Genomic DNA, 12,551 nt, shown 5'->3' with positions numbered 1-12,551 from the left:
TAAATAGGACCGGAGGTTTTGATTGTAAAAATTTTGATTGCAAAAATTAACTGAGATTACAGAAGAAAAATGATAGTTAAAGCCAGAATCTAATCTTGCTTCCCTCTAAAATCTGGGGAACTTTCAGTGAAGAAGCCAAACTGCCGGGGTCATCTAAATTAGATTTATCATATTAAAGAACTTCAAATGCAAAAATTGAGAACTTGAGAAACCACCATTTGTATGCAAAAATCAGCATAAAACACAATGCAATACTAAATACAGAGCATGCATGAACTCGCGCTAGTCGCTAGAGTAAAATAATTGACCAATCATTCCCTTGATTTAAACCGTAAACGTATGTGACACAGTAATCATAAATAATCATCCTAAGAAAATCACCAGCCACTAGATAGTGGATAGCCAGTAACGAAACAAGAGCTAAGTTCCATTAGAAGATTGGGAAAATACAGCAACCAAGAAGGAGTAGTGGTGGTGGAAAGGTGGCCTTATACAATAAACTGATATTCTTCATAGAAACGACACATCTACTTGGTATCAATGTTTACATGTTTATACCGCCAAGGTGAGTAACTCCTAAATACATCGCTATAGCCTGCCTTTTCATCTTTTGACCATATCATTCATTCTTCTTGTTTTGTTTAAGCATTTTTTCAACTTCTCCACTGTATGGTGCGACATGATAAGCATACTGCTGAAGAACAGAAAAGACAACCATCTCTATGATTACCAACATATTCTGCATTGCTTCCTCAACGTGCTCCACGTCTAATTTATAAGGAAGAGATTGAAGGATGCCAAATGATGCTAAACCATCGAGAACCATTCCCTGCATATGGCCAAAGAAAGGATGTTCATTATTATCACAGACACGGCTCCAGATGATGGCGCTATTGTATATGAAGGATGATTCAGCAGTCAGGACAAGAAAAAATAATAAAAGGAAAATTTAAGAGAGAAATGGATGACTCAAGGGAATTGAAGCGTGAAATTATAAACCCATGTTAGTCTATGACAACATGTAACTGGCAATGGCATATAGGAAAGACCCTGAAATCAGAAAATTCTTAATAGAATGTAAGTATGTAATTGGTAGGATACCAAAAATAAAAATTCACAACTACATAGGGTTTAAAAGTTTGAGGCAAAAGTAAGACACTTAATTTCTAAAGGGAATCCCAAATAATTCAGCAAACAGTTACAGTTTCGACTTAACATAAGTAGAAAACTAGAAATCAACTTGTACTAATTAAATCTTTTGTCATCATTGGTCTCCACAGATTTTAAGATCACGCAGATTTACTTTATCTGTGAATGACAGAGCTCTTTCACTAGCAAAGTATTGAATACAAAGATTCCCAAAACTACAACGGAATAGGAGGTTATAGTCCCGGAATAACAATTTTTGGTATAATTTACTGTTTTAATGCAAAAAACAAATAGGAAGAAGCTATGAGAACAAAATATTAAAATAAACAAAGGAATTAAAGTTGAGAACCACTAGATGTTCTAAGTTTTTTGCTTTGATACTATATGTAAAGTCAAGACTATTCTGCATGTAAACGAAGCACTATATCAGCCAAAATTGTAAGTTCAGCAAAATCAGTAGTTCAAATTTTAGTTCTTATCTTACTCTAACAGTTTGTGATCTAAGCTGGTTTTCTAATCAATGTCTTTATAGATGATCATTGAACTCAGGTTACCTGATGACAACATAAAGGATAATAAATTTACCTGCCAAAAGCAGAAGAAAACAATTCCCTTGATGCACAGAAATTTCGCAAGAGGTTTGTGTGGAGCAAGTTCTTTAGCAAACACATGGTAAAAGATCACCAGAGAATACAAGGCCAATGACACAGAAATGTTGAGAATGATGGTGAATGTCCAGCTCAACCAAGTTGGATATAGACCAATTAGCTGTAACAGAATCATCAAAATGGAGCACACGGGGCGGACGACAACAAACTGCCATGTCCAATATTTTAGAAGCTTCAGAGTATGGTGGTTCAACCGAACAGTATGAGGCTGCATAATATCAATTTACACAATTGTCAATACAAGTCTTAACACAATCACACATAGATATGTAACTGAAAAGAAAAGCTACATGTAAGCAGAACAAGCTAACACATCCATCACGCAAAAGCTTTATGAATATTCAATTCTCCGCAAATTTTGACAACAATTCTAACTGTGCAAAACTATGCCATACCTGAAAAAGGGTCATTGGAAAAGAGTGGTGAATTTCTCTGCCTTTAATCTCATCAGGCACAATGTTTTTACTAATTGATATGTTCAAGTAACTATACATCAAAGCCAAAAACTTAGCAATGACAAGAGCTTCATAGCATTCTTTAACAGACTCCAAAAAAGTGAAAAACTCCTTGCTTCCTTCAATATCCAACAGTCCCACAAAGGAGACAACTGCATAGATAGGAGCCATGAGGATGATAATGATAATAGCCCTTTGCTCTTTGGGGTTCTTCCAATAGAAGAGATGCTGAGACAGTAACTGTGTGGTGAAATGCATCGAAAGCATAGCGCCAAACGCCGATCCCACCGTAGTGAGCTGCCTAGGATTCATTTTACTTAGATCCATCCTGATATGAAATGCTTAAATCTCTGAGCCTGCAAAAGAAATTCAGTGAAAATTAGACAAACCCTTTGAAAGGAGGCACTGAAAAATCAGCTCCACAGTTCAATTCATCACAATAAGAAGAAGCTTAAGGGTTCTTCTGGTTTCGCCGCCAAGACAAAAACATGTTTGTCTGTTTGTTTCATAACAACCTAGCTCTTATCGAAATTTACAGAAAACAAGGAACACTTCAATTTGAAAGGAAACAAGAAGAATAAGATGATTTTCCGATGGAGAGGAAGTTGAAGATTGAAAGCACGAAACGAAACTCACCTTAATCGGCGATGAACTGAACTGAACTGATTAGCTTTGACTCTCCACAAGCTTTCAACGGCGCTGCAAGTGAAAGAGAGTTCACGTTGTTGTTTAATAATTCACACACATGCTGGACCAATCAGATCTTGCCACCATATCATAATTTCTCAAAATAATAATATTTTATATGGTTCATTATCAACTTATTTCAACTTCTGTTTCAATTCAAGAAAAATAAAAGTTTATTTCAATTTCATTGAATAATAACATATGATATAGTACTTCTTAAAAGATAAGTGAATGTCAATTGTAGCATTCAAAATAAAATATCAACTGTATATTTCATACACTCATAACACATGAATGTCTAGTTTATCTAAAATTTAATGTGTATAATATAGGATACTATATATAGCTAAACATAAATTTGCATTTATGAAATCGGCTTATTTATATAGTTCAAAGTTAGATACTTAACAAGTTAATTAGCTAGTGAGTAGCTCATAATTTTCACATTTCACTTGTATATAAACTCAGTTAACAATTGAATGAAATCATATTGCTAGTTTTCACTTTTGTGCATAATTCCATCGTTTTAGGGTGAATCAAGGAATTCCTTTGCATGTCCAATCCTCCTCATTCAAAACATTCTCATTTCTTTCCATCCTTCATGAAAGCTCTATCAGACCACTACAATAGAGGACTTGGCCGGTATAAACTTTTCCCTTAATCACACACCATTGCTAAAAGATTCCCCACAAAATCTCTGAAGCCCTTACTATCTACATCCAGGTGAGAATTCAAGAGCTACATGGCTTCCAATCCTTTGAATGGCAGCGATTACCATCCATGGAGCACAGCTATGAAGAGATCACTATATTTTAAGAGCAATTTCAAGTTCATTAATGGTTCAATTGTTCCTTCAGGAAGTGATCCATGGCAAAGGTGTAGGTCACCGGTAGTTTCATAGATAACCAGAACCTTATCTCCTGAAATAGCTCAAAGTACTATGTATATAGAGAATTCAGCAGACAACCTATGAAATAACTTAAAAGACCTCATAATATAACACAGTGAGGACTCAAATTCTTCTGATGTAGCCATTGTCAATTTGCCACTCATAAACATACACACATACAATAATCTACATAAGTTTTCATATTATCCATACTTTTAGAAGAGAAGTAGATTTCATAACAATTCTGTTAACATTGACAGTTATAGAAGCAAAATACAACCCTCTGTTACTGTCCCAAATGACATTTTTTTGCATTTTTATTCTTCCCGATTGATTCACATCTAAAAAACATTTGAAATTCTACCTTTCATTTTTCATTCTTTGATTCTGCTCCCTCAATTCACTCCCAAACAAAGCAAATTCAAGTTTTAAACAAGCAGTGAAAGACAATCTCAGTCAAACCAAAACAAAAAGAAGATTAAGTATACAGTATACACGGCTTGGATCTCTAGTACATAATAACATACTTCTTATTAGAGAACTGTGGTCATGACACATGGACAGACTCAAATGATCCAGAAACATGTCATGTACTTGGGTATTTAGGATAGTTTTCATGTCAAAAGCAATATCTTCCCAATATGATGGCTGCTTTCCATAAGCTGGTGAGCCTCAGCTGCTTCAGAAAGTGGGAAAGATTTGTAGATCACAGGCTTAACCTTTCCTTCTGCAATTGCAGGCCAAACGTTCTTCTCCACTTCAGTAACTATCACAGCTTTATTTTCAATACTTCTGTTACGCAAGCCAGCCCCTGCACAGGCCACACAAATTCGATGTTCACAAATGTTGTATTAAACTACAGTTAGATCCTACAAATCGACCATATACCACACAGGAAAGAGCTCACATTCCAATAATGGAAAAACACAGAATAAGGACAACTGTTAGTAGTTAATCCATTAGTTAGTAATTAGAACTTAGAAGAGACTAGTTAGATAAATAGGGGAAATAGAAAAGGGCATTTATTAATTTGATAGCTTTTGGTGAAAGAAGAGTGTTTAGAAATTCTTATGATTTTATCCTAGTTTCCTTGGTTAGAGTCTTAGAGCTGATCTTAATCCCTAGTATTAAGGAATTGGTTCTATCAGCTTTTATAAAAATAGTGTAAAAATTACTTTCGTAAATGTATATAAAATATGTATTATTCATGTTTAAGTTGGTACAAGAACACTCTAGTCCAGGAAACTGTTCAGACGCTACCAGGGAGGGTAACCCTGTTTTGTCTTGTCGTCAGGTGTCCAAGGTGACAGTGACACCACAATTTGTATCAGAGACTGCTGATCGGTCTTCGCTCTGAGCGTTGTTGCCGGAGGAGCTTCCCCCTCTGGTCTAGTTGTGACCACTTTTGGCTAGTGGTTCAATTGTTTGAAATGTTCTTTGGTATGTTTGATTACTACTTGTTTCATTATTTGGTCCTTCATAGTCCCCTTTTTATTCAGTTTCAATAAAACAGTATGAAACGATTAGTACTTGCTTCAAAACGTGCTCTCTGGTGTGTTCTTCACTAAAGTTCTTCATTTGTGTGAAACAAGGAAGAGGAAACGCTTGCCTAGAATTCTATTGTCCATTTTCAAATCAGTTTCAATAAAACATTTCAATTTTTTATTATTACAATCACTTTTCCACTTCAATTTCTGAGTTCCTATCAGATAAAGCACAAGCAGAATTCATATGTGAAGTCATTAGACTATATTTAAGTGTCTCATTCTTCTCCCATCTTCTCCCATCTACCCAAAATTAAGAGAAATTTCATAAATTGCTTTGTATTTTTATAGTTTTTAAAGTGACTGGCTATTTACTTTAATTTCTTCATCGTCCAACATACAAGATGTCAAAACCATGTTTTCACTTATACAGACCACAGACAAATACTGAAGAAACTAACTCAAACAGGGTCATCTATTAGAAAAGAATATAATCTAAAATTTGTAATACCTTGTACAGTAAGACGCTTGGCAACTAAAGGCCGGAGATCTACTTCGGTAGAAGTCCCCCCTTGAAAGCCAATAATAAAAAGCCTTCCATCAAAGTTTAAGCTATCAAGATTTCTTTTATAGTAGGATGCTCCCATACAATCAAGAATAACATCAACACCTGCCACCGCACATCAATTACAACATACATCGTGCTTCTCAATACAACCAGTAAAAACACAAACATCAAAGGGTACAAATACTATATATGTAGGTATTTAACATTGAGGAATGCTAGGAAATCACAACATGCCTTTTAGAGGTAATACCTTGACCACCAGTTTCTTCCTTTACCCTCGCAACAAAGTCCTCAGTTTTGTAGTTGATACCCACATCAGCTCCTATACCTTTACAAAAAGCTAGTTTCTCCTCACTACCTGCTAAGTGATATCTAGAATCAAATTTTGGCAATAACTAATAACTACTTGGAAACATGTCAGGTTCACTGGATAACACAGCAGAGAGCTAATCTCCACATCTATCTATATATTTATACATAGAAATTGACTATAGTTCAATAACATGAAATTGAAAAAGCAGACTAAACAACCTGCAGTGACAAATACTCTTGCTCCGCGATACTTGGCAATCTGAATTGCAAATGTACCAATTCCACTGGAACCTCCATGAATCTGAGTTGGAACAATAAAGTTAACATTTCACTAACTAAGCTAGAATCATTAGTTATTACCAATCAAATTGATGATTGACATGATTATGATTTATGACTAACCAACAAGGTTTCTCCTTGAGTGAGGCGACTCATCATGAAAATAGTAGACCACACAGTGCATGCAACCTCAGGGAAACTAGCTGCATCCGTCAAAGAAACCCCAGGCGGAACCGGAAGAATCTGTTCCTGAGGAACAGCAACTTTCTCAGCATATCCACCTCCAGCAAGAAGAGCACAAACCTATAAACATGAATGAAAATCTCTGTAAATGAATGAGCAATAATAGTTGAAAAATCCTAAACTATGAAATGAGTTATGAACCTGATCGCCGATTTTCCACCGGGAAACGTGTTTGCCGATGGATTCAACGGTGCCGGAGCACTCAAGACCTGGGTAGGAGCTTGCACCTTTAGGGGGAGGGTAAGCGCCTTTCCTTTGAAGGGTATCGGCTCTGTTAAGGGCGGTGGCGTGGACTCTGATAAGGACTTCGCCGTCGCCGAGGTGGGGGTCTTCCACGTCTTGGAGCTGCAGCACTTGGGGGCCTCCCGGTGTGGTTATCACTACAGCCTTCATTTTTCCAACTTTGTTTGTCACGGACACGACTCCTTTCCTTCATATACAAACACTTGTTTGTATTTAGTTTACACTAAAACTTCTAGTTAAAGGTTTGATCTTAAGCGATGTGTATCGAGAAGATTTGTTCGGAGAAGTCTAGCCACTTAGAGCATGTTTGTGGAGCATTGAAAAAATAATGAAAGTTTAGCCACCTAGTGCATTGATGTAAGCGATGTAGTATATATTGTCCTCACTACATAAAAATTTTGGATCTGTCACTATCCCAACCGTTAGTTCTTTATAACATTAAGGGACATGGCATAAGATTTTTAACTTACTTGAATCAATAGATCTCTCCTCATAAATAATAATAATAATAATATGTTTTTTAACATGTACCAAAAATATTTCTCACTTGAGTTTTGAGCTATGCTATGCACCACATACTCCAAAACACATTTGAGTAGAAGCTAAAACTACATGAATTTGGAACCATGTTGAAACTACATGCTTCTAGGAAATGCACAAATCTACATCCAATTGCTTCACAAACCACTATTGCCATAACATACAAATTAGTAATTCGTCTTTTAGAAAATGTACCAATTTGACAAATTTGTATCTTTTTTATTAGAAAATTAAAATAAATAAATAAACATTACGTATTTGTATTTGGATGGAGGATACTACTATTTGAATGGATTGGATATTTCGGTGAAAATGGGGAAACTGGAAACAAATTTTGTAAACTTCTTGTTATAAGTCCCACATTGGCTAGAGATAGAGCCAAGATAAGCTTTATAAGGGTAGTGCAAACCTCAACTCTTGAGCTAGCTTTTGTGGTTGAGTATAGGCCTCCCAATTTCTAATATGGTATCAGAGCCTATCCTAGATCCATTTGTTGTGGAGACCTCCCATTATTGGGCCACCCGTTGTTAATCCCACGTTCCAGTCTGTTCAATCCTGGACGTGAGGGGGTGTGTTAGAAGTCCCACATTGGCTAGAGATAGAGCCAAGATAAGCTTTATAAGGGTAGTGCAAACCTCAACTCTTGAGGGGGTGTGTTAGAAGTCCCACATTGGCTAGAGATAGAGCCAAGATAAGCTTTATAAGGGTAGTGCAAACCTCAACTCTTGAGCTAGCTTTTGTGGTTGAGTATAGGCCTCCCAATTTCTAATACTTCTCAACCCCAATCTCGTGTAATAAAAAGAAATCTACGAACAATTTAAGGGCATCCAAAATAATATATTGCATAAGATATATGGACCAACAAAGTACCAATAATTTAATGGCATCCAAAATAATACATTGCATAAGTTATACCAACCTACAGAGTACTTGGAATTTAAAATTTTGTCCTATCACAAGATTAATTCAACCCACTAATATTTCTCCTCCATCATCGCCATCTGAATCATATTTTACTTGACATCTTCCTCTTTTTTGGAACCACTGGCTTATCATCATCCATGTACGACTGAAAATAAAAAGGAAAAAGGACATGCCACAGATTAGAAGCCAAGCCCCATCACAACAGGAAGGAAAAAGATGCAACATGACAGAGAGAAAAAATGATTCAAACATTTTAATAAAATGCAGTAAAGCCCATGAGTGGCATTGAGGGTTTGCTTGAGATGCAAAACCAACATCATACTAACCAGTAACCACACATACTAGCCACAGATTATAAGTCAAGCACCAACACAATAGGAAGGAAAAAGATGTAACATGACTGAGAAAAAAAAGTTTCAAACAGGAAAGTTCATGATACAAAATGCAGTAAAACCATCATCATACTAACCCCACAAACATCATTCTTAGCCTTATGTAATTAAAAGTAAAACAAGAAATAGAAAAAGAACATGTTTATTCCAAATAGATATAGTGACAATTCAGAAACGTCTATCAACCGTAACACTCACAATAAAAAAAAGTAGAAATGAGCAGAACACTATAAAGCTGCTGCTAAACAAGATTGGTTTAATAAAATAGCTTTAAAAGAACAAACTGAAACACTGCACAACAACAACAACAACAACAACAACAACAACAATTCCACAGAAGCTATTATAATTAGTCCTTCCACAGTTTGAAACTATTCCAAGCATTGTAAAGAAAATATTGAACAGTCGTAAGCAAAAAATGCAATCAGATATTGAGATAGCTAACCGGGGGGTCTGCTCCATCAAGAGGATTGAGCACTTGTCCAATGAAGAGGACTGTTCCGGTGAAATCTTCTCTGATCAAGAAGAGGAAAGGGTGGTTAGCTACAAAGTCTATACCAGCTGGAATTTGAGAACGGCACATTCGTGCCCCACGCACCAAAGTGGCCGCTGCAGCTTCAGTCCCTTGTTCATTTACCTCAATGAATGCTTTGTGAAATATGGTTTCCACGTGTAATTTACCCGAGGCCTCCAGCATTTTTGAAAAATCGGCATCCTGTGGAGAGAAAGGTGAAACAACTCCAAGCTCCTTGAGCACATCAGCAGCTTTAACACTATAAGAAATCTTGAATTTTGGAATCATGAAGTGACCTACTGGAAGTTTTCGGCGAGGAAAGGTTTGTTCCAAGAAACCAGACTCTGAAGCCAAGTTTTGAATTAAAGTTGACAATCCATCTTTTGCATCTGGAAGAAAAATGTACATGGAGAATCGGCGTGTTTGATCTCTACCTTGTTTATAAGAAAGACGGAGCACTTTAAAACCATCAAAAGCCCTAATAAATTGCTCAGCCTTGTTCTTGGTTTTCATGAAGGGAATCTTTCCTCCCTTACCATTAAGAGGAGTGCTGGCAAAGTGTGTTGAAGAATGTGTTTACAAGAGTGCGTTGCTATCATTTCTCTACAATTAAATGATGCATTGTATTCTTGTGCTAATTTATTTTCTTTTCCTTTTTTGTTTATCATATGCCACAATCAGATTGACAGACAATGGAGTTTCTGGGGAGAGACAAAGGTAAAAACTTCAATATCAGTTTACTTGCCCAACTAGCTTTCTGATTCTTCATTTTCCAGTTTTAATCTTTGATGTGTTACAAACAAAGTTCATGCCGGTTATAGCAAGTGATGGAAATAGTTTCTTTTGAAATTTGGAATTGGTTTGGCTGTTTTACAATCCTTGTAGTAATGTGATATTGTATCTTGGATATACTTTTCCTTCAAGTTAGTACTTTTTCTGCCTCTTCATGCATATCCTGCATCTTCTAGGATGTTGAGAGGCTTGCCGCAAGGTAAAATACATGCTAGTTCAAATCTTGAGCTAAGGCCATTATGGTTGAGAAGTAATTCAAGGTCGAAGGTGAGCATTTTTTGTTATTACTCTTCTATATTCTAATTATACTGAAAGCTATTGTTTTACCTGAGCTGACAAATATAATGATTGCTTGATGGTGATTATGATATTGCAGACTAGTGTTTACTCGAATCGTAACTTGCTGGCAGTTCCAATTCGTATTAAACAAAAGTGTAATGTCGATATCATGGTGCAAAAGGTATTAGTGATGATTGCTTAGATTATCAAAATTATTTGAATCCGCATTTCTTATTATTTTTCATTTTTTTCAGTTCCTTTCAGCAAATTTTACTATAATTTTGTTCCATTATGATGGCAATGTGGATGAATGGTTGAATCTTGGCTGGAGTAGCAAGGCCACACATATTGTTGCTCAGAATCAAACAAAGTGGTAAGTACAAGACTGATCACATCTGAAAACCCTGTATTGTGAATCATATGTCCCATGTAGGGAGATTCTTTAATTATTCTGAAGAAACTATAAGTGTAAATGGGGCAAACTATGTCTTCATTTATGTCAAGTTTTTTTTTCTTTTGAAAATCAAGATGTCAGCATGAGCCAGTTAGACGAATTAGACACGTTGAAAATTGGGTAAACACGTTACCTTTTGTCAACTTATTTAAATCAAAGTCTTAATTTTTTTTCTTAATTTATTAATCCTCTTTCCGTCATTCAAATTGAAAAAGTATTAGGTAATACTAATGCCTTTTGCCATGGGAATCCTCTAGTTAGATGATGAATTGGGGAATGTACCACACTACCACTGCTTGACCCTGGATTGCTCAATATGTGTCCATTATGTTGTTGTAGAAATTAATTATATTCATACTAGGATTTAGAATACCAATAATTTAATAGATATCGTGTAAGCAATTGCAACTTCAAGAATTTTCTCACAATGTGATGTGGTGTCATGGTAAATATGCACTCTGAGAATACTCTATAACTGCGGTAGAGTTAAAGAGTGAAGAGTGTATTCTGGTCATATAATGTAAAAGTATCCTTATTTTCCATCCAACATGGGCTCTAGGTTGCTATGCATTTCCCAATTGAGACTCAATAAACATATATGCATGGTCATTCTCCAACTCATAATGGATTACATAATGATGGTAGTTTCCAAGGAAAGTGTAAAAAACTTAACCATTCGACCTATATTTGATAAAACTAAACACCCCGATTCTAACAGTTGAGACTCTAGGCAGATATATTTTAATTTTCTAAACTGAGATATTAATTCGTGAATTCTTTCTCAGGTGGTTTGCAAAAAGATTTATTCATCCAGATATAGTTTCTATTTATGATTATATCTTTATGTGGGATGAGGATTTAGGAGTGCAGCATTTTTCTCCATCAAGGTATGAGTGATGCTTTTGTTGCTCTTCGCAGTGGTATTTTGATATTTGTGTGCAGTCTGCTTCCACTTTGAATGGTTACCATTTTATACTAGAATGGACCTGCAATGCTGGTACAAATGTAACAATTTTTTTAATCCAATTTCATGTGATAGATTTTTACCCTCATTTTAAAATTTGAAAGCTGAATGAAGATTGACTTTGAATTTTCTCCCTCTTCAATATACTTGTGTTGCAAGATCTATTATCCTTGTTCGATTGTTAACATTAGATTGCTAAGAAATCCTTCCTGTCTGAGATGGTGGTGGAATGAAGGAATTAATATAAACTTCTGATTTTGCAGATACATTAAAATTATAAAGGAAGAAGGTTTGGAGATATCCCAACCAGCTCTTGATCCAAATTCAACTGAGATACATCATAGAATCACAGTCCGAGCTAGAAGCAAGAAAGTTCATAGGTAACTTATTGACATTGTTAGAGACCATCTATATGCACTAACTAGTAAGTGCTGATCATACTTACACTGGATGTTTTCATCAATGCAGAAGAGTCTATGAGCACAGGGGCAATACAAGATGTTCGGATGCAAGTGAAGGGCCTCCATGCACTGGGTAACTACATTCTTTTGACCTGGTGGAGCTGTGTAATTTTTCAAGATATTGTTTGTGTTGTATCCTGTTCATGCATGTTATCATTCTGACATCTGGCATCTAGATGGCAGTATATGTTTAATTTGTTCTGGTGTTCGATTGCCTACATCTGTGTATTTGTAGTGACTAATAAGAAAAAAGC

General features: G+C 35.8%; 4 protein-coding genes across 4 annotated transcripts; 1 reads left to right on the top strand and 3 right to left on the bottom strand.

Annotated features, from left to right (window-relative positions):
* Window positions 1-303: 303 nt before the first annotated feature.
* On the bottom strand, window positions 304-3,052 carry LOC130722481 (uncharacterized). Its single transcript, XM_057573224.1, has 4 exons — window positions 2,909-3,052; window positions 2,213-2,628; window positions 1,735-2,025; window positions 304-829 (listed from the first exon to the last, which is right to left on the bottom strand). The coding sequence occupies exons 2-4, from the start codon at window positions 2,597-2,599 to the stop codon at window positions 620-622; spliced, it is 888 nt and encodes a 295-aa protein (XP_057429207.1). The 5' UTR covers window positions 2,600-2,628; window positions 2,909-3,052; the 3' UTR covers window positions 304-619.
* Window positions 3,053-4,199: 1,147 nt separating this feature from the next.
* Window positions 4,200-7,184, bottom strand: LOC130722480 (uncharacterized). The gene is made up of 6 exons (XM_057573223.1): window positions 6,876-7,184; window positions 6,615-6,794; window positions 6,432-6,513; window positions 6,151-6,258; window positions 5,844-6,002; window positions 4,200-4,659 (listed from the first exon to the last, which is right to left on the bottom strand). Exons 1-6 carry the CDS (start codon window positions 7,125-7,127, stop codon window positions 4,463-4,465), a joined length of 978 nt encoding a protein of 325 aa, XP_057429206.1. The 5' UTR covers window positions 7,128-7,184; the 3' UTR covers window positions 4,200-4,462.
* A 1,155-nt stretch (window positions 7,185-8,339) lies between these two features.
* Window positions 8,340-10,219, bottom strand: LOC130722328 (serpin-ZX-like). The gene is made up of 2 exons (XM_057573022.1): window positions 9,279-10,219; window positions 8,340-8,586 (listed from the first exon to the last, which is right to left on the bottom strand). Exons 1-2 carry the CDS (start codon window positions 9,858-9,860, stop codon window positions 8,524-8,526), a joined length of 645 nt encoding a protein of 214 aa, XP_057429005.1. The 5' UTR covers window positions 9,861-10,219; the 3' UTR covers window positions 8,340-8,523.
* A 97-nt stretch (window positions 10,220-10,316) lies between these two features.
* Window positions 10,317-10,864, top strand: LOC130725783 (uncharacterized). Its single transcript, XM_057576975.1, has 4 exons — window positions 10,317-10,406; window positions 10,516-10,599; window positions 10,673-10,791; window positions 10,852-10,864. Exons 1-4 carry the CDS (start codon window positions 10,317-10,319, stop codon window positions 10,862-10,864), a joined length of 306 nt encoding a protein of 101 aa, XP_057432958.1.
* Window positions 10,865-12,551: the final 1,687 nt, after the last annotated feature.

Source organism: Lotus japonicus, chromosome 6, assembly GCF_012489685.1.
Source record: "Lotus japonicus ecotype B-129 chromosome 6, LjGifu_v1.2".
NCBI classification, from domain to species: domain Eukaryota; kingdom Viridiplantae; phylum Streptophyta; class Magnoliopsida; order Fabales; family Fabaceae; genus Lotus; species Lotus japonicus.
The sequence above is the reverse complement of the archived record's forward strand: the minus strand, read 5'-3'. Positions and strand labels throughout refer to the sequence as shown.

Excerpts from the sequence above, each read along its gene's own strand:
- LOC130722480 (XM_057573223.1), bottom strand. The coding sequence starts at position 7,127 with ATGAAGGCTGTAGTGATAACCACACCGGGAGGCCCCCAAGTGCTGCAG. Across the intron at positions 6,795-6,875 it reads GGTGGAAAATCGGCGATCAG|GTTTGTGCTCTTCTTGCTGG; the intron begins GTTCATAACTCA and ends TCATGTTTATAG. Across the intron at positions 6,259-6,431 it reads AAGAGTATTTGTCACTGCAG|GTAGTGAGGAGAAACTAGCT; the intron begins GTTGTTTAGTCT and ends ATCACTTAGCAG.
- LOC130725783 (XM_057576975.1), top strand. The coding sequence starts at position 10,317 with ATGTTGAGAGGCTTGCCGCAAGGTAAAATACATGCTAGTTCAAATCTT. Across the intron at positions 10,407-10,515 it reads GAAGTAATTCAAGGTCGAAG|ACTAGTGTTTACTCGAATCG; the intron begins GTGAGCATTTTT and ends ATGATATTGCAG. Across the intron at positions 10,600-10,672 it reads TCGATATCATGGTGCAAAAG|TTCCTTTCAGCAAATTTTAC; the intron begins GTATTAGTGATG and ends CATTTTTTTCAG.
- LOC130722328 (XM_057573022.1), bottom strand. The coding sequence starts at position 9,860 with ATGAAAACCAAGAACAAGGCTGAGCAATTTATTAGGGCTTTTGATGGT. Across the intron at positions 8,587-9,278 it reads TTGATGGAGCAGACCCCCCG|TCGTACATGGATGATGATAA; the intron begins GTTAGCTATCTC and ends TTTTATTTTCAG.
- LOC130722481 (XM_057573224.1), bottom strand. The coding sequence starts at position 2,599 with ATGGATCTAAGTAAAATGAATCCTAGGCAGCTCACTACGGTGGGATCG. Across the intron at positions 2,026-2,212 it reads TTCCAATGACCCTTTTTCAG|CCTCATACTGTTCGGTTGAA; the intron begins GTATGGCATAGT and ends GATATTATGCAG. Across the intron at positions 830-1,734 it reads TTTTCTTCTGCTTTTGGCAG|GGAATGGTTCTCGATGGTTT; the intron begins GTAAATTTATTA and ends GGCCATATGCAG.